General features: G+C 37.6%; 1 protein-coding gene across 1 annotated transcript; it reads right to left on the minus strand.

The window, feature by feature from the left end:
- Positions 1-3,420: 3,420 nt before the first annotated feature.
- LOC136855897 (nucleolar complex protein 2 homolog) lies at positions 3,421-21,311 on the minus strand. The gene is made up of 13 exons (XM_067133337.1): positions 21,171-21,311; positions 18,044-18,264; positions 17,217-17,322; positions 15,454-15,686; positions 14,298-14,404; positions 13,063-13,181; positions 11,523-11,677; positions 10,213-10,440; positions 9,629-9,817; positions 9,346-9,465; positions 6,780-6,911; positions 5,564-6,138; positions 3,421-3,740 (listed from the first exon to the last, which is right to left on the minus strand). The coding sequence occupies exons 2-13, from the start codon at positions 18,233-18,235 to the stop codon at positions 3,503-3,505; spliced, it is 2,394 nt and encodes a 797-aa protein (XP_066989438.1). The 5' UTR covers positions 18,236-18,264; positions 21,171-21,311; the 3' UTR covers positions 3,421-3,502.
- Positions 21,312-24,268: the final 2,957 nt, after the last annotated feature.

A 24,268-nucleotide genomic window follows, 5' to 3' on the forward strand; every position in this document is an offset into this window, starting at 1 on the left:
TTTAGTCATATGAGGATTTCTTTTTTCTGTTAAAACACAGCAAATAAATTTAACAACTGATATAACTTGTCCCATAACAATGCATAGTTTTAGAGCAACCACAAATGTTATACTCGTACAGTGGGGGCATTAAATGTACCTTCCATCCAGGTCACTCACAGGTTGAGCTTAATACAGTAATTATTTTAGGTTTACTTTTTTGCTATCATTACTTACTAGGGTAATCGTTAATCGTGAACTTATACAAGAAAATTCTAATTTTCTTGTATATTTTTCTAAGCTGGAAGTATCACACTTTGTTTCTGGTGCGAATCTGTTTTATATTATTAAAATTTTTATTGCCAAGTAAAGTAGGAAATTCAACAGAACTTTTATCATTACCTTTACTTGTGTGCTGGCTCACTTTTGATCACCTTCACTCACTAAGCCCTATGAGCATCTCTTAATGACCTGTGGGTAGCTCTTCAACCCTTCTTCGGGACGGCGAACACCTGAGGAAGATGCCACTTTCAAGAAAACTGATGCATTTTCTTCAAGGCGTGTTGGACCAGAGCCAGCATGGGCAATCGGGAATGGACCAGTAATGGATCCTCTTCTCTCTTTCCACTGAGTGAGATGGAGGCTGCAGTGGAGAGGCTTCGAGTCGAGAACAAGAAGCTCCTCCAAAAGGCAGTGTCTAAGACCGCTTAGTCTTCGTGTGGCACTGCAGTCAGACCTTCGGGTCAGAGAAAGTTCCATATTTCCTTTACCCTTCTAGAAGAACCCAGTCTTCTTCTGTTGCAGTATCGCAATGTGCGCAGCCACATCCCTTTCAGCCCCCTGCCCATTCTAGGAAGAGATCAAGGGCAAGAAGAGAGGAGGATACTAGGGGCACCATTCCTTCCTGCTTGCTACCAATGGTGGGGGGGGGTGCGTGCCTGTCAAGCCATTGGGCAACTTGGTAGTGACATAAAGAGGACACCAGGGCAAAGGATGTCCCTCAGGAAGGGTATCTACTACCCTATGAGTTTCCACCACCCCTCACTTTCAAACCCTTTGGAACGAGGTGAATGCACTGCTTCGGAAGGCACAATAGAAGTCGTGGAAGACCAGTCTCCAGGTTTTTACAGCCATCTTTTCCTGGTGAAGGTGACAGATGGTTGGAGACTGGTTATCAACCTCTCTCCTTTGAATCAGTTTGTTTGACAGACCTGGTTCAAGATGGAAATGGTTCACTCAACTCTGGATCCCATCAGAGAGGGCAACTTCATACTTTCGGTGGACCTAAACGATGCGTATTTTCAAATGCCCATCCATTGGTCCTCTCAGGAGGGCCTCCACTTTACCTTCAGGGGGACAGTGTTCCAGTTCGGGGCACTTTGTTGCGGGCTCTCAATTGCTCCCCAAGTGTTCGTTCAGGCGTTTACGCTGATTTCTGCTTGGGCCCATTTGCACAGGATACGTTTGTTGAGGTACCTGTACAATTGGCTGGTACTACCAAACTCATTGTCTCAGTTTCTTCGAGACTTAGACTGCCTTCTTGAGTTTTGTCATGATTTCAGTGTAGTGATAAACTTCGAGAAGTTGGATCTCACTCCCAAGCAGAGGGTACAGTGCCTCGCCATGCTGACGGACACTGCATGAGTGAGTGTTCCCTTCAGACTCTCACTTAAGCAAGTCCAGGGAGGTAGCAAAGAAGTTCCAACAAGTTCAGGGAGGTAGCACAGAAGTTCCTGTCTCGACAGGAACAACCTTCTCAGCAGCGGCAGGTCATTCTCGGTCACCTGTCATCTTTGGAGAAGATGGTCCCTCATGGGCAGCTACATCTCTGCTCCCTGCAGTGGAGCCTGAAGGAGTTCTGGTCTGTGGCAAGCGATCTGCCTTTCTTTGATTCCTCTCTATGAGGAAGTAAGGAGAGACCTGGATTGGTGGTTGGACTAGAGGAACCTATACAATAGACAATGATTTATTTCCATAGGAACAAACCTTTCCTATGGAACAATACATAGGCTGACAGGTGTCAGAAGAAGTCTCAGTCAAGTTCAGTATAAATTTTCTTCCATATGACTTAGTTTTTTACAGAAAATCGAAAGCCTACTTAGGAGGCTCTGGTAACTACTTTCAGGATGCTAATGTTAAGAATTTGCTGGGCATGACATAAGCATGTGGCAGTGTAGTGCATGGTGATGGCAACCTGAGACATGCAGTTTGTAGAAGTTTACATGATTAATGATAGGTGGCCTATGCTAACACCATTGTGGTGTTTTCAATATACCTCCAAATGGTATCAAAAGTCTTAAGGATATCAAAAAAATCTACAATTCTTATTTATTTCTATTCAAATCCTTTTCAAATGTGATCTGGGCAATTTGGTGGGTTAAGTGTAAATTAATTTTTCTGTTACCCATACTGGGTTGCGTGATTTATTATTGGTTTGTAGGGGCTGCGTTGACCTTATTTCACCAATTTTCTGTTACTTTGCTTGTTAAAGATACTGGGTTATAGTCTGGTGGATTACTAGGTACTTTGCTTCGTTATGATATTTGAGTAAACAACTTTTGGCTGTGGGTGCTGGATGTTAAGTCAAAAATTATATTATCTAGACCTAGAGATGTGCTATTACAGGTCAGAGTATAATTACTCAGTAATAAATAATCATTATAACCAGATCTATGGCTATTTCAAAATTTACATTCTCAGTCTGGTTAAACTACTCAATAATAATAATAATCAAATTGCTATTCATTCATTTTCATAGACACAAAGTAGTGGTTTTCTGTGTGGTATGATAGCTGACCCATCATTTTCATAGAAGCATTCATCAAGATTTTGTTCACTGACACAAGACATTTTATTTTTCTAGTATATTTGAAATTCTGTGTGTATTGTTAATGTTCATTATATGTTAGGGCATGTCTCATTGGTCTTGCATCAGGTATGTTATAAATACAAACATATGCTTCACCAATTCAAAAGCAGTACTAAAAATTCGAACAAGTCTGAACTCATATCCATTGTTAAGATTGTGTTGAACCTCACCAGTTAGATCTAAAAGGCCATCATAGATGCAAGATACTTCCCACAAGCAGACTAGTTCATAGAAAGTAAGTGTCCAAGTCAAGATACTTGTTAGAAGAAGTAACATCAAATTTTCAGCATCCTTACAGAGTATTTTAGAATTGGTTAAGCATACGTTATTATTTATAAATATATAACTTAAGGGCTGGGGACTATGTCCGGGATCTTGTACAATTTTTTAAGTGCTAGACTGCAAATAGTTTAGTGTAATTTTTTAGCTTAGATCTACCATATCTGGTTTTTTCCACAGAGAGGTATTCAGGGACTTTTTTTGCATTTATTACCATAAAAAATAATATAGTACAGTACGCAGAGGAGACTGGTTTGTGATAACTGTAACCAGCACTTAAACATACACCTGGAACAGGTACAGTTTACTTTTAATGCTATGATCATCTTACAATGTCCATTCCCTTACAGCAAACATCAAGAGCATTTTAAAAAATTAGCTGTCATCACTATCAACATCATATTCATCATCGAGAGGTTCATCGTCATCTGAGAACTGTAGCTGTTTAACGACATCCTTGCTGCCCCCAACAGGAGCTGCCAAATCATCAAGGAGGTTGTCTTCTTCTTCTTCCACTTTCGACTTTTTCTCTGGCGGACCGTTTATCTCGTCATTATCACCATTAACTTCCTTACTTTCATCTTCGCTAACTTCCACCTTGTCATCTGCTGGGCTGGAAAATAGTACAGAAATTAAAATGACATGAAAATAACCAAAATTCTAGACTGAAATCTCTGAACAAATCATCCAGACATACAAGCTAACATAAAGTCTCGCTTTTCTTACCATCGTTATTCATTAGTACTATGATTATTATAAAAATTAATCTATCAAAAGTAATTATAGAATCACTGTAAGTCAAACAGTTTTAAAGATGCACATTATACTACCTAATTGTTTCAAAATATGTTTTATAATTCTGTACATACATTTTCAGACACACTATTTATGCATTCTTGATATAAATGCATCACAGTAGCTGAAACTCACAATAATAGTCTTTTGGTATTTATGGTACCCGTAAGGACCATTAATTTTTCAAGCACTGCCTAGGACTTGGTTTTGCTAGCAGAAGACTCCAATGATGACCTCTTTTGAGATATCAACCAAACAGGTATAAAACCACCGTCTGCATTCAAGCACCAACAAATAGTTTTTACATTATGTAAATGTGATTAAACACGGATCAAAATTTTAAACAGTGCAATAAAATCTCTCAATAACAGACTCTTCAAGGTTCGTAGAGTCTTTTTCAAGAACAATCTAAGTAATCAGGAATTTCCAACCTGCACTAGAGTAATATTCTGCAGGCACCACATTCCAATAATGATATATTGCCACATTTATATGATGAAAAATTCTTTCTGCCTACTGAGGATGGCCCCATTTCCTCATTTTAATGTGGAAATGAAAAATGAGAACTCCAGGGGCTGGGAGGCGTATTCTCCCTATATGATTAACCGGTTTATATGAATAAATTTTTGTGCTGTAGAAATGCAGTTTGTTTCTCACTATAACATTATTCACTTATCACAACTGCTACACAGGTGGCTGGGAAGATTCCCAGTCATCAACTTGCTGCTGCCTAACTACCTTACCTAAGTAACAAGGCAAATAAATACTGTTAAAAATAAAATTATTGGACACTGTGTCTACACATAATTGCTTTATATACATCAGACATAGCTTTCTTTGAAAAAATATTACCTACAGCAGATTTTACAAGAAAGGTTTAATAAAAAAAATCTATTTTTGCAGAAGCAAGAGGAGACACTAATAAAAATTATAATTTTGTGTTGGCCAAAATGATTAGATGATATATACATACATACAAATCACAAACATCATGATGATACGTGTTTTTTTAAGGTACTAATGATCACAACTAAATTAAACATTGAAAGTTACCATATAATACTAGGATTCATGTCATGAAATAGGATCATAGGTTTTACTACTGGTTTTTATCTTGCTACTGCCAATTCATCAGCTTCTCTGAATAACCGGCAAACTGTTACAGGAATAAAAATTATTAACTGATAAAAACTGCCTAAAAAGACAGCTGCTGAAGGAGAACTACTAAAAACCAACAAAACAGCAACAAAATACCAAAGTGAAACAGTATCCCGCTCACTCTCCCAGCACAGCATTGCCAACTGCTCCCCTGCCATCCTGCCCAACCTTCTGACTCTTTCCTGACCCCAGAAACACTCTGACCAGCCTCCCAGGGCCCCCTACCCTTCCTTAGCCTGTTTATGAGTGTAAGCAGTGTTACCAGCACTTCGTTAAGACTCCCACAGCATTACCAACCACAGATATATATATATATCTTTGGTCCCTGGGGTCCAGTTGTGTCCGGATAATGTAGAGTTATAGATTAGGTGAACTCGGATAATTGAGTTATCACTGTATCCATTAGCTGAGGCACTACAAACATCACAGGATTGCAGAATGATAAGGGTCACATTAAATAAGAAATAGCTCAAAGATCTTTACCTTATTTCTGTATCATCTTCCTCCTCTTCATCCGAAGCAGACATATCATCGTTTTCTTCAAGTTTACGTTTTTTCACTGACGGTAAATCAAAATCTGGGACACTGATTGAATCTGCTAGTTGCTGATGGAATTCCTGCTCTCGTATTTTGCGCCAACTCTCGTAATATTTATTAAGCGGGGTGCCACTTTGTTTAACTGAAACCTCCCAGTTTTTGACTGCTTCAAGATCTGCCACACCAAATTTGACGTCTCTCCTTCGATCTTCAATAAAATCACCGTTCTCGCGAATCTTATCCAAGAGCTGCTTGAACTTCTTACAGTAGCTTGGAGATTTACATTTCTTAACAAAGCTTTTCAGCTGCAAAACTGTTGGTACAACAAAATCAGGGAAGCCTATCGATGAGCTGACCACACTCAAATAGTTGACCATACCATCATAAACCTGGTCAACCACTCCATCTTTAAAAGCTGACTCTTTCAACTCTCCTCTTGATAGCCTAAGAATGCACATCCAGTTGAATGGTCTGACAGATGTCTTTTTCGGTTGTTTGAAGTAAATTGCTTTATTTAGAATCTGAAAAGACAAAACCATTATCAATTATGGGATAAGAAAATTTGTGAAATGCACGTCTGGAGCACCTCAAAGGAAAATGGATGCTTGCATTCTGGAAAACAAGTAGTGCCCCTTATCTACACAGACGCAAACACTAAAGACGGGAAGATTTCTATACTAAAATATAATCTATGAAAAGAATTTAAACAGGATACCTCCTGATGGCAGTCTAAATTATCATTAACATTTTTAGACAAAAGTGAATCACCACTAGTAGTAATCTCTCTACAACATATGAGAAAGCTCCTTTAACAGGTGAAATAAGAGGAGATGAAATAAACAAAAGCAAAACTAACTAAACTACAAGGAAGACCAGAAGGGAATGACAGAATAAAGAAGAAACAGGGATGCTCCTATGCCCAGAGAAAAACAACTTGACAAGAACGACCTGACTCTTACTTAATTCCAGGTACTAAGCATTAGTTAACAAAGATGTAGTTTATCGAACTGTGTTAGCATTTGATGAATAATGGTATCCAATAAATTTTATAAATTAAACATTTATTTCTTCATAAGATTGTCAACGAAATTGACCAAGCAAACAAACTGGAAGAAGAAAAAGTTAACTAATATGTAGCACTGCAATGAGCAAATGAACTCACCTCCAATAAGAATGGCAGTACAGGTATGAAGGTGCCAGTCTTTCTGGACAGTTCTGTCAAGATTCTACACATGTGGAAAGCTAAAGGAAAGAATGTTGGTGTTGGCTGCAGCTTCATAGTACCAATAGCAACCTGAAATAAGCAATGCATTATGCATGGGAGGGCTTTCCTTAAAAACAACAGCTTTAAAACATAAAATTCTTATAATAAACAGTTCTCCTAATGGTGGTTCCGAAGGAAAAGAAGTCACTAATATATTTGTGACTTTAATGCTGAATCATGGGTACAAGAAGGCTCATTTTCAAGTGGTTGATTTAATTTTCAAATTGTAGTACTGCAAGATGCTTACTAAAAGGTTTCCAACAATCCATCCATCCTCAACTGCAACGCTTTCTTCCCTTAACTTTTCATTTGTTCTCTTTGGTCTCTTTCCACCTAGCTTTCCAATTTCTTTAACTTTAACATTTTCCAGTCTTTACTTCTAATTCCAGAAGTGCCTTCAGGCATGCCAATATCTCACAAATATGTAACTAGGTGTTCTCCATAAACTGCTGTATAATAATGGATCCCTTGGACACACACTTAAACTTCTTCAATATTACAGTCTTCCTGTGACCCAACCTTCCCCACTGCATCTAATCCAGATTGCATTTTCTTGGTTTATCTCTCCTGCTCCTTTCCAAAACTTCAAAAATTATACATACTTTTCACCCTCTTATCATCCTATATTCTCTCTGAGGGGGAAAACTGTTTCTCCAATGTCAACATATTACCAAATTTCTCACCTTGCCGTACTTGCATTTTTGCCAATAAAATATTGTACTGTACATGTTATGGTCTTTCATTTTTCAGTATATATCTGAAATGTCAACATTCTTACAAAAAACAACATGGATGTTGCTGCACGTTAAGTCACAAAATTGGTTATTTGTTCATTACTTTTATTTCAAATTTATCCTAATTTATGTTCTTCCTAATCCACTAGAGCAAATTCCATATTTCCTGGTGATGAAGATGCACTCCAATTTTGGCAAAGAAACAGTATATCTCAAACACTGAATCGCAGAAATTTGGCAAAATTTAGAGTATTAACAAGGGAAACCAAAGACAAGTAAGACATTCCTTAATAAATAATGGACAATTAGTTCAAGGTCCATGTGTAATATCAGTTATGCTACGAAAACATCTTAAAATATTTTAGCAGCAAGCAATATTTACATGACTATTTCTGTAAATGTTAAAAAAAAGAACAATATTATTAACTCTGAAACGGCCAAGATCTGTATTACAAAAAACGATTTATGACTGAAGCGTCAGAATTTTTCCTTCCTATCTGTAGAGTACAGCTTCCAGGCAAAAAATAACATCAGTTTTGACTTGACCAAATATCTAGCCCCTACAACCAACTCTAGACCAAGAAACTGTTTTCATAAGAAAGGGGACTTACCAATGTCACACCAATAACCAACCCTGATAAAGACTAGTATGTGTTGACATTCACAACATGCACCTTTGCTTAAATGTTTTAAAATCAAGAATAGAATTTTTTATTCCGTAACTTACTAAAAAACAAACTGAGCCACAAACAACCTCTTTCAGCTTCGGTTGCTTTCAGTGCCTAACCTATAAAACTGTGAAGCAGTTCTACCTTACAGTCATGTTTCTTTGACCTGATGTATATTTTATTTACATGATAGCCTATGTCTAAATGCAAATAATATAGTAAGCCCAAGTTTACTGTCTGAAGGCATCTAGTAACTGTTTGTCAATTGGCCATCTGTCTATACCTCTGTATGTTCATCTATCTACTAAAGTTTAAAGAAATTGTAGCTATTAGAACAAATGAAATTCCTCTACATAAAACAAGAGATAATCTAGAATACACTATATCAGGTAAACCTACAATTTACAGCTAACTCGGACTTGGCAATAATATCAAAACTTAATTAGACCTCAAATAGTTTTACGGATAAATGGAGGTAAAATGTTTTACCTCCATTAATCATATTTTACTCGGTTTTCTTCAAGCTTTCAAACTTGTTGATGTTATGACACCATCTACATTTCAGAGTTATCTGGTAAAAGAAATATAAATCAAGGCACAAACATATTAAGCATCAAGACAATGAGTAACCTGAAACAATAACACTGTAAAGACAGGTGTTCCACACTCATATAATTTAAACTGAAACTTAATCACACTAAACTAACTTGTACATAGAAAGTGCCAAATAATGGCAAAACAAGGTAACCCAAAAGAACTTTCAACATCTCCATATAGACATCAGATTTTCATCTGTAAAATGGGTAGGTTTGTATTAAGCATCTCACAAAATAAGTTAGATCAACAGGTTATAGCTGGATTAAAGGATATGTCTGCTACAATCTCTTCAGGTATTTTAAAGTAACATTCCCCTGGGTGGATGATGCAACTCATATAATATAAACTTATGAGTTACTACAAATAATTATTAGGCAATATACATATACACACTCCTGGCAATCACGGATCCACCTACTTGGACAATATACTTGTAAAAAATATTGGAACATAAGAGCAACTTACTTGTGTGACTGGAAAGATCATAGGCTGAAGTACGGCATTAGGATGAGTCTTTCCCAAAAGATCACACCACAGGCTTAGACAGTGTACATACTGCCAGTTATAAACAAGTTGCACACGTTCCTGAAAACAAGGCATAGCTTGAACTTTCTTGTTCCTGACAGCTGGAAACACTTATTTTCTCTCCATATTTAAGTATTAATTTCCATCTTAAAGAGATTGGCTTTACTTAAAAGGAAAAATATCACATAAATTCCACTTAGAAAATAAAAAAAATGTCACTCACCTTCTTGGGAAGTATAATAGCATTTCGAAGGTGTATAGCCATCTGACGGATATATATAAACGCATGCCTATAAGCACGCGGAAAATCTAAGGTGTATAATTCCACCAAAGACACACGCATGAAGTCAATAAGGCCCCAGGTAGATGGTGACGTGAAACGACAGTTCTGCACATATGCTATGTACATTTTCTGAAAGCAAATACAATACTAATTCAAGAAGAATTTTCGTGAAGCACTTACACAAAAATTATAAGAAAATATGCTTTGTAGTTATGGAGACAGCCTTTAAAAAGGTAAAACCTCCATTCTTCAACCATCTCATTTAGTATGATCTGAATGAAGTGTAAAATATGAAACATATTCAATATACTTTCTGTGAATGATCTTAGTTAAACCAACAATGAATGTAGTTCTGGAGACAAAACAATTTAGATTTGAACAGAATTGTATCTTCATCACTTCTGGTCATCAAAGTTTTTTTAGAGAACAGCAATTTATTAAATAACATCTAATTTTGTAATAACAAACTAACTCTTCAGCGCACCCTTCAAGCTAACACCCATCTCATTAAGAAACAAAGTTACCTTTAGCATCCACTCTAAAAAATCTCCGTGCAGGATCTGTGTCAGTCTGAACATGGCCATGAAGGCCAAAACTCGAACTTTTTTATCGCTTGTAGCCCACATGGTAACGAGTCTTCTTGCGAGCAGTTTGCTCATGTTCTTGTGTCCTGCATAGAATGGTATAAGAGGCAGAACTCCATTCCTGAGGACTGTTTCTGCTACGCTGGGTTCAGCAACTACCTCAGTCAACTGTACAAAAACGAACAATTCATTAAATACTGAAATACATACAGGAAAATAAGGCCTATTTTCTTTAAATAAAAAGCTAAAATAATACTTTACATAAGTATCCTCTATCCATATAAAAGCAATATATATAGCCTTCAGGCAGTCTGTAATCTATGAATTTAACTTTCACAGTTTCTATGAAAATGAAGCACTAAATTCATAACTAAATTCTTTGTAAGCCTTTTCCTTAAAAGTAATAATGTGATGGAAATGCCAATCTCTGGATTGCATCAGTTACAAAAAGTTATGTTTTCACACAGTCCATGAGGTGAAGCATTTTATGCATCATGTCACAACAAAACCAATTCCCACAGTACCACTACTACACGGAGTGTATCGTCAGCTTAACAAAACTGACTAAATGACACAAGTTTGTTTTTCCCTGCTCAAGCTGCTCTAATACAATTATGACACCTGATCATCCACTTAAGTCTTTTCTGATGTCCTCTCACAAGACATAAGCCTTCAACCACCTGACTATACTCAACATAACCACAACAAACAATAGCTTGTTAGAAAAGTGGTTGTCCTTCACTGTTGGCACATTCTGTCCATACTTTCACTCCTTCACATTCCATGAATAATCAAAACCACTTTTCATGCCATGCATAAGTTATGAACTAACACCAGTCCAGACAGCATTAAAACTGGATAGAAAGACCTCGTAAATTAAACTAAAACAATCACATCAATGTAAGCACTGACCAACGCTTATGGATAGTTGGTTGCTGGTGTCACTGAGATTCTTTCTACATACAGCACAACTATTTGCATCCTTGTAGGAACATCTAATCTCTAAAGTGAATCCAGAAGTAACTTCTTGATTAAGTTTAACATGCATATTTGTACACAATGTACTGAAAAACTGCCAAATAGGAGGAACTTCTTGAATTTTATTTATAAAGATCTTTAATAGAAATCTAGTGGTAATGAATTTTGTTATCAAAACTAGCTATTACTAACCATGAAAAGTAACATGCCATATCAAATGTAAGAATATATATTAATATTGAAAACCAGAAGCAAATAATTCAATAACCTACTGCAATCATGTGTCGGAGATACGGTTTGATAATATTCTTATGTTTACTCCATCGTTTAGATGCTGTGGGCAACTGACTTTTATCCTTAAGCTTGAAGATGGTTCTCAATGCAGAGGCCATATTTTTCAAACACAATCTCACAACAGCATTGAAATCTGCAAAATGAAAAAAATTATAGTTTAGATATTTTCATACATGTATTACCGTTCATGAAGGGCTCTTTTACACACCCATACAAGAGAAAAATTGAGTCACCGAACGTTACCTTTTATCTTATTACAGAAATTACCTTTTATCTTATTACAGAAAAGTCTAGCAACCAAACTTGTTGCTTGTGTCTGATCAAAGCTCTTCATCCAAGGTTGTTCACCAATTTCCTTACCTTGCAGTTAGTCAAACAACTTTCATGCAGAACTTAAATAATATAAGTTTACCATGACTTTTCAAGAAATGTGAAATTTTGTTCATCACAATTCATCTACAGTACCACAATACTAAGGTATTGAATGACATAACAGTACATGAATTTCTTCAACACCATATAAAAAAAAACATTAAAAACCACCATTTCTATTACTGTATTACCATTATTATACAGTACCTGAGCATGAGGCCTCAATGAGAAGTAAAAACTACAGCCAAGTAAAGTTAAAAAGGTGGACTGCTGGATGGAAAGAGATCAAAGTCACATGTAAACCAAAAGTCAGAAGCAACGCCACTGATGACAAAGGGACAATGCAATTCACAACTTAATGTGAATAGGAGTGAAATTGCATAACAGTAGACTACTTAGTTAAAGTTAAAAGTCCTCCTGGGCCTCTGTGGGTTCATAGGGCAGGCGCTGATCTCCTGTTCCTTAGGTCGACAGCCAGTGGCCAGTGTCACTAGGCCCACTGTTTAACTCCCCAGCCTGAGGGCTGGTACGTATTCTCCTACTGAACCTCTCAGATTTTTTTGGCCCGTTAGGTTGATGGGCTGCCTGATTTTTACAGTGGCACAATCCACGCCATCAGTGGGCGGCAGGATTTGAACCCCGGCCCTCTCGACTGGTACCTGAGAATCACACCATTGCGCCACCACAGCGGCAGTTGCAGTCTAATAGAGAATGTGACTCTAAAGATATTAGATGAGCCTGGAGAAAATGATGGTCCAAGGCCTGTAAGGAATAACAAGTGATTTGCTGTGGAAGCCACAGAACCAGTAACTGGCCACGTGATAAGGTTACCTTGAACACATGATTTAAGATTAGATGAACCAGAAGGCACTGGAAAAAGTATTAAAATAATATAAAAAGTTAAAAGTGATGTACAGTACTAACAATGTGAAAAGTACTTAGCAATATGATTACAGATGCATGCTATGAAAAGCACCGGAAAAGGCGTTAGAACAAAAGTTGCTTCAACAACCAGACCACTCTTTGTTGAAATTAATCCATAACATAAAGGCAGATTTGTACGCTTGTAGGAATAAGATCATTTTCACCTGAGTGGTCTGCTTAACTACTACTTTACAACTAAAATACTTATACAGATGTACTTACTCTGCGATCCTTTCACAACATATTTGCTTGTTTTCTCTACAGAACCTTTCTTTCCACCAGACAAACTCTCAATTGCTCCCAAGAATGCTTGTTGCACTTCCATAAAAGCTGGCATTGGACTGGAAATTAAAAAATTCAGATTACTGCAAGAGAAAAATGCTTCTTTTACAAATGAATACTTTATGAATTCCTGGTTCTCATAAAGGTAAGTTCAAAACCAAAAACTACATAAAATGTTAACTACAGTAACAATAGCAATAACATGCAAACCACATAACAGCAGTTTAATGTTTGCAAATTTTATATAGAAGAATACAATTCCTGGACATTTTTTAATATCTAAATTTTTTAATCTGTCTAAATTTAACTAAGACCCCAATACAGGCAGTCCCCAGTTATCAGTGGGGGTTCCGTTCCGACAGCGTGATGATAAGCGAAAATCGCTGATAACCGAAAATCACCCTGTTTGGTATGTATCGGTGCCAAAACCCTATGATCAGCACAGATAAGCAGAAATCGGTGCATATCGGTGCCGAAAATTGTCGATTTTCATCGCTAGACAAGCGCCGAAAAACCGGATCGCCAATAACCAAGCCGGCCGATAACTGGGGACTGTCTGTGATTTTATCATCAAATAACTGAAGTAGTGTCTTATTTCAACTACATTTATGTAGATATTTCAAACTGATCTTATTTTACATCACACCTAACGAGTGGTGAAAGATGATAGAGAGTTTATGGCATTTTACTCCTCTAAGGAATTTATTTTCTAGGAAAAATCTTCAGGTTTAAATGCAGTATGATCAGAGGGAAAACAGCAGGCATAAGAACACTAATATGTCATAAAATATGGAAGTTAGCTATAAAAATACTAAACAAAGAACAGAAAATAGAATATAGAATTCAGGCCAAAGGCCAAATGCTGAGACCTATGAGGTCATTCAGTGCTGAAACTGAAATTAACAGTAAAAAGGTTTGAAAGGTGTAACAGGAGGAAAACCTTGCAGTTTCACAATGAATCACTTGTAAGGAGAGGTTTGAGGAGAGTAAGATGGAAGAAAGAGATTATGAATGGAGGAAGAGTAAAAGGAATGAAAGGGGTTGCAGCTGGGGGCCAAAGGGACACTTTATAGAGCCTTGTGTAATGCCTACAGAGCAGGGCATGTGGTGCACTGACGGCACTACCCCTCACCAGGGATATATTACACGAAGAAATTTAGCATGACTATACAAACCTCTCACTCTGCAGCTCATTTTCCCAATCTTTAATCATCTGTTGAGTGATGTTGCCACCTAGACCCTTTATATCGTCAATCTCCAGGTCAGAGTCATCACTGTCCTCCTGAAACATTTGAATTTTCCATTTAAAAAACTAATTATTCAAATTTTTCCCAAATTCAAAACCTATCCAATGCCCTAAATAGGTGAACTATGTGTTAGTCTTTGAGGTCTGAATCAGTTATCTCTTTAAATCATTTATTACTAATTCAACCAAAATAAAAGTGCAAGACCTGTCACACTCTGCAGGACCTAAAAGTAAATGGGAATATTTTGTTTCAAAAATTAAAAACCTTTTCCTTGTAATGTACATTCATACCAAACTATCTCAACATGGTCAAGAAAAGATGAGACCGATTTATTTATAATTTCTGAAGGCTTGCTAGGGAAATTCATGGCCTTTCTGGCTTGTTTCATGATATCACGTGTACATCATAGCAGTCATATTATTATTTTATTGTTGGAAGTAAAGTTAATAAATACAAATCCTCAACAAAATAGAAAAAATTCATATTCATCTTCAGTTGACCAATCTGAGACAGTTCATTTTTGAATCTAAATGCATCCACATCCCCTCCAACATTGGATCAAGGTAAACACAAACTAACCACTCAGGTTTTTCAACCTGAATAGCCAATTTTTATATTTTAAATACAAACTGCATTTAGAAACTTCATTTTTCCACCCTCCCTACAAATGATTGCTCCTTTTACTTGCTATCATAAACTTTCCTTTCTCTACATACTAACAATTCCATATTTTTCATAATTTTTTCAGATTTTTTCATGAATATCAATAATCAATGTACAATCTGTTATTATCAGCCACTGCAAACACTCTAATCATAACTATTTCATTTCTCATAAGTTTCCAACTAAATCTTCTCTCACCCAGCTTTCTATAATAACTATACCTTACAGAAAACCAACAACTGACTCATCTACATAACTCCACATGCTTTGTTTTCATCAAAAAGTTCCTTACTATTCTCTACACATAACCACATGGCAACACTTCCATATCACAAACCTTCACTGAAGGATGGAACTTATAGCTATCACGGTCACACTAAAGAACTATCATTATAATAACAGTTTTGTACATGATACATACCTCAGACCCCTGAGGTGAACTTTCAGGATTCAGGCCTTCTTTGTCTTCAGTTTCATCATCCTCATCCTCATCCTCATCCTCTTCATCTGAGCTCTTCAAGTCCATCAGTTCTGAAGACTGCATCATTGCAGAATAAAATTCTGGGTCAGTTTCTTTCAGTTTCTCCAGGTACTCTTTTTGGCTCAAGTTGGATGTTTCAGCAATATCCTCATCATCAGAAAAATCATCTTCATCTGAAATCATTAGCAAGAATTCAATTGTAAATAAAAAGTTTAATACGAAATAAACCTAAAGCGTACATCACGCAACCGAACGTAAGAATGATTAAAACTCATAGTACAAGGTAGAAAAAGACTAAGCAAATGATGAATATTCAAGATGAAACTAAACTGAAAGACCAATCAAGGATTTAAAAAACCTATAAAACACAATTACACCAATGAACTGAATCCACAATCAGAGGTGGTATCTCTACCACCATCATCATCGTTTAGGGGTTAACACAAAACATTACTTGATGTTACAGAACACAACAAAAGCCATGACATGACAAAGCAATCCAGAATAGGGGAAGCTACTGCAACTAGAGTATAAAATGTTTATTCAACAATAACCACATTGCCTGTACAATATGGGAAAATTAAAGAGAAATAATCTTTTGGTCTCTCAGCCACACTGTCCAACTCCTTCAGTTTTACTTTAGTCTCGTTTTCAGATCTTAAGATGATTCCTTTAAGCAATCCCTAGCTGCATTTCAAGATAAGACTGAATGGTATCGCTAAACTGCTTTACAGTAAACTTATGCCAGATATGTAAACATCCAAAGCTGACATTTTTAATGAAAGATTAGTCACTATACGATATAAAGTTATCAGACAGCCATATGCATGTAAAATACCCAGCTATAGTGAATGTCTAGCAAGAAGTTGGGTTAGATGACAGCATGTACCCAATATCAAAATGAGTTTTCATCTGGTGATGGTTAGGATATACTAACTGCTTAAATAGGACATCTATACAAAAACTCAGCGCGTTATATTCACCTATATCACACTATGCTTCAAATTTTCATTGACATAAAGCGTATATCCATGAGGCCGAAAAATAATTTAACAATAATATTATTAAAAGACACAGTATCTGGTTGACCAATGGTAGGCTAAACAATTTTCTCTTGAATTAAAAAATTTTCTCTGAATTCAAAATAATAATTTTTTCAGAGTCTTCTGACTTGTTTTAAATTTACACTGCATGACCAGAAAATGTTATTCATTCCTATTTTAGCAATGGAATAGCATACCCATTTTTACATGCACATTACTACCACTTTGGCCTGAATTATGATACCTTAGGCCACATTCACATCTTGCCACATTTTCTTTGCATAAATTTTTAGGACAAAAAAGCTACTTGAGTAAGAGATACAAAATCAGTTGGGCTATTACAAATCTGATAACCTTATACCCTTATTATTGGGTATGCACCTATAACTTTACAGCAATTACATTTTATAGGAATTTTTCAAAGTGGTTTAGTGTAACATGCATTCTTTTACATCCAAGCCTTAACACAGGGAAAAGCTGGCATCAAAATGACGATAATGATTGTGGGACATATATAAGCACATACAGAATGGGTCTTGTTATATATCTGTAGATTTTAGAAGGATACAGAGGCACAGGGACCCTTCAAGTAATATATGACGATTTCACAGCATTTCATAACCGTCCCACTTTACTAAGTTACAGCAATTCCAGTCTCACCTTCTGCAATGTCAGGTTTAGCCTTTTTCGTCTTAGAGGCCTTAGTCTTCTTTGCAGCTGACATTCCCTTTTTCTTCTTTTCCGGTGAGATGCCACCATCTAAAGCCTGAAGTCAAAATTGGGAAACAATCAGCAAACTGTTCGATTACAGGACTTTTAAGAAAAGGCATGACCAAGTAGATACTGATTAAATAAAAAGTCATGCAATACTCTCATCATCATCAAAGACTGGTTACTGAACTTTTTCTGATTGCAATTACAATTCACTCTCTAGAAAAGGACCAATCACACATCAAAGCACAAAGCACAAAAACAGCACAAATATAAACACTGTTTACAAATACCACTGACAGACATCAGGATTACAACTTATAAATGGTGGTGGTAACAAAGAATCCAACTACTTGAATGGCAGAGGCAAAGTAAAAATGGGATATTGAGTAAACCATAGATTTAACTCGCTCAATAATAGTCAGGTAAGTAGAGGGCGCCCCGAAGTTACAAAGTTCCTATCTTACGCACTTTTTCAAATACATTTATCAAGAATAGTAAATAGTTATAGCGCCACGGCCGTAAGCACCATTAAAGGCGCCTATTTATTAATCAGCACCGACTTACGACGGAAATTGACTTATGGTATGCCACTGGAACAGAACCCCGCCTCCCCGTAAGTCGGGGACTGCCTGTATAAGGTAATGCTTGTAATTTTGAAAGTATATTAAAACAATTTTAAAGGGATTCCAACACACTACAGAATGAATGGAACTCCAATTTGCAATTTCTTAACTAAAGATTAAAACTTAATTTCTTCCGGTTCAGATACTTACACTGTCATCTTCATCGTCCTGTATCATAGAGAACATGTCGTCCACTGACATATTCGCAATCTCCTCCGGCCTTCTCTTCTTCACCCCCATTTCTGGAGCCTGGCTGCCCTTCCTTTTTCCTTTCTGGCCTTTTTTTTGCAGCTTCTTGCCTTTATTAAATTTTTGCTTGCCTGTCCTGGCCTTCAGTTTCATTTTTGCACTACACAGGAAATAGTTACAACCTGGAAAAAAATGATATAAAATTATACATCATTATAATTAATTGCTAGTATTGATACCCACTACCTAACTATAAAAACCCCATGTTCTCCCATATTCCACATATCTTAAAAATAAATGCATTGTTCTATAACGTTTAACAGAGTACTGAGACATGAAATGAGATGCCATGATGGTTCTATATCATGTCACAAGAACTATCTTGATGACAGTAATAACTATGCAGTAATGGAGGAAGCTATAATGGAGTGGAGACAAGATGAACCCTAGGAGCTTCAATGTGTAGACGGCTTGGTATCAAAAGCGGAATAAAAGGAAAACCAGTAGATCTTAGAAACATAAAGGAAAAAGTGGTGTATAGAATAGATGACTGAAAATTAAAGCAAGCAGTGTAATCTTTTAAAATAAAACTAATTTTTTACATACAAACCCACTGCTTTATGAAACCTTAATCTGCAGTAGTAGCATTCCTAGATACACATCAAAAGAAGAAGCTCAACTTTCATTGTTTTTTTATGTATGTATTAGGATCCCTCTCCAGCCTTGCAGGCAGAACTGGTGCCATCTGCATAGTCTTATTCAACTGCAATCAATTTATTTCCAAAATCTGCATTTATTTCACAAAAAAACAATACTTTCCAATAGCACAAGTAACTAATATTAAATGGATTCAATACCCCAAAAATCCAAAAAGCAAGAAAATTTAACAAAAATTTCGAAGTAATATGTATCTTTCCTAGAAATACAAACCCAAGCTTTTTATGGAGTGTTACTCAGCATGAGCTGAAATTGGTCGTTGAAACTTGGTAACCAGGTAGATAATTGATTGTGATTATGGACGGGGTGGGTGGAATACCCTCACTTACATGCTGCCATCAACAAGCACCTTTTCCTTTGGCATCAGAGAGAGAGTGGTGGTCACAGAGGTTGTAGCCACAGGAATCACAGGAGGCACCGAAGCAGACAGGCGACCCAACAATGACTTTACACTAGGGTCCCCCTGATCCCAAGAGATGGCCATAACACCCCAACTTTCTTGGAATCCTCCAGTCCTGCAAACATAGTCAAGTTAGTAGCATGGTCTTCTTTACGACCAGAGGGAGTGTCCGCCTGCGAAAGACTCTTCCTCTAAGTGAAATGAAACCTCAAACGAGTTACCAGAGTGAAAGTAGTCGTTTGGCGGGAGGAGGAAGGTGCTGAGCACCTCTTTTGGTGTTATCACCAGTGGGTATTCCCCTTCGATGACACAAGTGAGGTATTCCTAGCCTGCTTCTTGGCTGCAAACTTTACCCACTGTTCTGATGGCCACTCCCGGCACTCAGATCACGGATCTTTGCAATTGCAAAAATGTTCTCTGGTCAAAATCAATACCGAAAAGGAATCCCTTACAGCGTATGTCAGTCCCAGGACAGCATCTGATGACAATAAGCTTCCTCAGTCTTGAGAAAGATGATTGCTTTTTGATTTGTGGGTTTGATCCATTCCTGAATCAAACAACAAATTAATCACACTGATAACGAGACAAGAAAAACTAAAATTCTCAAAACTAAAGAGTATGAAGTAATTAACAGCGAAGACAGGAGCAAAGAGCCAACGAAGAGACATCTGCGTCCAACAGCGGCTGAAAGCAAAGTAGAATACACACCGACTTACTTCTATGAAACACGGGCCAGGCACCTCCACGGTCAAAAGCAGTGAACCAAAAAAAGGCAAAAAAGAAGACTTGAGCCCAAAGCTTCTAACTTAAGCAGTTCCCGATATTGAAAGCCATTTTTGACAGGTTTGCAAGAAAGATTCTGAATTACTATCATCAAGGTGTAGCCTTGGCCAGTCCACAAGTCTCAAAGAAACTTCCCACCAATGTTCCACTAGGTCTCTGTTTTCATTGTTAATGTGTAGGGGGTCTAAGGAGGGAAAAGCCCCAGAACAGTTCAAAGCATGGCCCTCTCAGTTAAGGTTAGGTTAGGTTAAGGGAAGTTTGGTTAGGATGTACTCCTAGAATCTGACCCAACATCATTAAGGATAGCCTATGCCAGCCCACTTGTCCAAACACAAACTTCCACCATTTATACTTTGTCCACATTTTCACAGCATTTCACACGGAAACTCAGAACCATCGACTAGCCTACAATCATAGGCTTTCATCAATTATGCAGAATAATGGGACAAGGCCCAAGGTACCTAAAATTGCAAATTTTAAAAATTTGTATGATATTTCCAAGTATGAGCTCTGCACGGACTGTATGAAACGGTTCTGCGAATACGAGACATTAGGGAGCCATATGTTCAAGAAGGGACCATACTAACCTAATGTACCCTAGCCTAACCTAACCAGCAGACCGTGTTACTTAGCTGGGGGGCTCCACCCCCCCAGACCCCATGTGAAGGAAACTCCACTTCTTACCAAAAGTTTCCCTATAACATTGCGCATGCGCAATAGCAAAATTATATAATTTCTGAGGTTAATTACAGATTAATTACAGTTGAGCAACAAAAAATAACGGTAAATTATTGATAACTGAAATACTATAAAAAAGGGGTCAATTTCCAAGGTACTGCCCGACGCGAAGATAATACTTAGTTCAACCCTTATCTTAACCTAATCTCGGACGTACCCTAACCTGGCTGTGACTTCTCACTCTGCAATCTTCCACTTTCAGTGCTAAGCCCTACCTACGACCTAGGTCCTATTTTAGTCGTTACGTACCCTTAAACTGCTATTAAACCAGGGAAAGCATAAATTCTTAGCCTCACAGTAACAGACTGAGGTAAGGTATAAAACCTAGTACATTCATACTGTACACCCATGTGCAGGCTGGCCTGCCTTGTCCGACTTTCAGATTAGTACATTTCAGCAATACCACAGAATCAACCTGTATATTTGGCTTAATTTTCTGTCCCCACTTACTGTAATGTCTTGATAATCTGCTCTCTTAAACGTCAACGGCAGGAAATACAATAATAATTGTGTAGGAATTCCACAACGAAAGCCTGTAAGCAAAACGTGTTGGTGACTGTAGTAGTAATGGTCGAGAGTTACCTTTGGAACGGCTCTCTCGCGCGTCGAAGCTAAATTTTTCTTTAATGTTTTCACGTTTATTTTCTCTATGGCACCATATTTTGATAAATACCTTAATGCCTTCCTATTCTCAGTAACATCTCTGTTCACTTTTACCTTCCTGATATGAATCTGTTACTAAAATCGATGTGTGCTGGGCAATATCGTTATAAAGCAATGCACCAAATTATAAACACTTAAGTTTCTTCCTCCCTCAAATCCTTTCCTGTCACTCAGCTCCATTGCGTTCAGCCTAGTTCTGCTACTCAGCACTGTCTTTTCTGTTATATCATACCAAGTTTCTTCTCTTCAGCTTTCATGAAATTTCCTTGAGATGTTCATTTGATTTTTCATTCATTTCTTCCTAGTTCCTATGATCTCTTTTAACCGTTTGCCTTTATTCTGCTTAGTTTTGCTTAGAATTAGGTCTAACTCCTTCACACATACTCTTTGAGTTGCATAATCCAGGGTGTTTTCTTGTTTTCGTACTAGAGGAGCCCATTCCTATTTTTGTTGGGTGTATGCTACGGATATGAATCGCTTTTCATAAACCTTCAGCGGTTGGATGAAGTCCCTATTTCAAATTCTAGGTCATACCATGCTGTTTACGGTAAACGGGGAAGCAGGATTTGAATATAACACATTCTTTAATTTGAATCGTAAAGAATATGTCACCGAGATACATAAAAGACCTCTTATAGAAATATACTTCCGAAAACATGACCAAACATTAGCAGTTGGGGTAAGAAGGCCCCCTTAAGGAAAATGAGTTCTAAGAACCATAGTTCCTGCAGTAGGATTTTGGCAGAGAGTTTCATCGAAAATCTATATTAAGACCAATCTATGATGTGTACTATATCAGTGTATCATGCCTTCAACTTTGTGAAAATAGAATTTGAATGAAAAAAAAAAAAAATCATGAGGGGTCAAACACACAGTTGGTAGGCCTTTTACTCCAACCGCGCATATCACAAAATTATAACAAACATTTTATATTAATATTGTCTCCTTCTATCACAAATTATTTGCAAGAAATTGTTCTGTTACATAACAAGTTCTTGTGGAGATTAGGCTTGACGTCCAGACTTGGATGGGATTACTAAGGCTTCATCTACTTCCAAGTAAGCGGACTTTAACCTGTCTATGTACACCCAGCCCTCTTGTCCTTGGAGTTGGAGCCTGAAGGCTTTTTTCATGTCGAGGACAACGTAGATGCCCCTATACGTGGTTGTTTGTAGAGGTTTGTCAGCACTGTTACGTAGGAACACTGAAGTAGCATATGTGGCGGCTTCCAGGTGCATGAGTACTGCTTCTTTGCATTCCTATAGGTCTGCAACCAAGGGCGGTATCTTCTCATGACCCTAAGTAGTCTTGAGAGCTCTTTTTCAGGTTGAAGGTCTGCTTCGAAGGGGGGAAGAATTCGCCTGTTTATTAATTTGTTAATTCATCTGGTTTTCTAATAACTTTCTGTGTTTCCCATTACCTTCTCTCACTTCCTAATTAACATCATGTTCTTTGGAAGCCTAAAGAATTTCAAGTCAATGGCCCCTTTTGTGGGCTTGTTCCATATGGACAGGGTCCATTTTCTGAATAATAATAATCAAATGCAGTGTTTCACCACATACCATTACACCAGGAGAAGCATTAGTCTCTTCCTTTGAAGTATTGCGAAGGTAAAAGGCACCCAGGGTAGTTGTGACTTCGAAGTCTGGGACACTGTGTATGGCAATGAGAGTAGACTTAATGAGCAGTTGGTTCTTTGGGTGACGTAGGCAGTGGGGTTGAAATGATGTTGTGGGAGATTTCCTACACCAACAGTTTGGTCAGGGAGCTCCACAGCTTGGAGATGCAGTCTGTTCCTTAATTTGAGGTTATGTTCTCAGGTGTGGCAAAGTAGTTGACCTATAGCAGCCAAGGATCGCCTTGACACATGCGCGTAAGGTCCATCTAACGTTGGTGTAGCTTCGGGCCATAGTATAGCTGTGACAGTGCATCTGGAGCTTTCAGACAGGTGTAGAGGGAAGCGGGGAGGGGGCTCCCTAGTATGTTGTTGTAGAGTTGGCCAAAATGACATCTGGATTGTAGAAGTTCAGTGATGGCCGATCTCTTACGGACAGGTTATTGTGTTGGTTTGGCTAGGCCATTGTTTGGCCAACGGTTTCTTATCCCTTTTGGCACTATGCCACATAAATTTTTGTTTTACTAAATTGGTTGTTGCCTCCGAGGGCCGGCAGAGCCCACGAATGAGGTCAATCACTTTCTTCTGAAGAGTGGCTGGCACAAGGGGTGAGATCGGCTGGTGTGAGTTTCTCACACCATCTAGTGTTGCTGAAGAGGACATCTTCCCAGAATAGATTTACTTTGGATAGGCAATAGGCCCTGATTTTGGGGTCTCAGAGTTTGGCATCGCCAAGCTCATTGTATTTCATCCCCAACTAAATTCAGGTAATTAAGTTAATTTCTATTCTGGGCATTGCGTCTGCCACTGGGTTTTTCCTGCTGGGTACAAGTCACATGGTGCATCCAAATTTGGCGATGGAGGACAGCTGGTGTTGTTGGCAGGTGGAATGTGCTGCTTCTGCGTAATTACTGATTAAAATACTTATAGCTTTAATCGAGTCGAAGTGGCCATACGTCAGAATTTCGATTTTATCTTCAGAATATTTTATTTTATACTGCCGCCGTATTTTAGGGTGAATATCTCAGTTTCGATACTAGCGAGAGATCAGAAGTTGGTGAAATTACTCATGAACTTTGGCTGCCGATTTTAGGTCTTTGAAACCTACGGAATGTCGGAGTGAAAATTTCCAAGGACAAAGGCTACCAAAGATCTAAAGATTATTTTAATCTATAGACCATGAGACTACCCTCCACACTTTAGTAGCTGTGGAAACGAATTTCAAGCCCTTGCCCATGGCATCAAGGTTTTCCCAAAAGGTGCTCTTTTC

Source organism: Macrobrachium rosenbergii, chromosome 33 (assembly GCF_040412425.1).
Source record: "Macrobrachium rosenbergii isolate ZJJX-2024 chromosome 33, ASM4041242v1, whole genome shotgun sequence".
NCBI lineage: Eukaryota > Metazoa > Arthropoda > Malacostraca > Decapoda > Palaemonidae > Macrobrachium > Macrobrachium rosenbergii.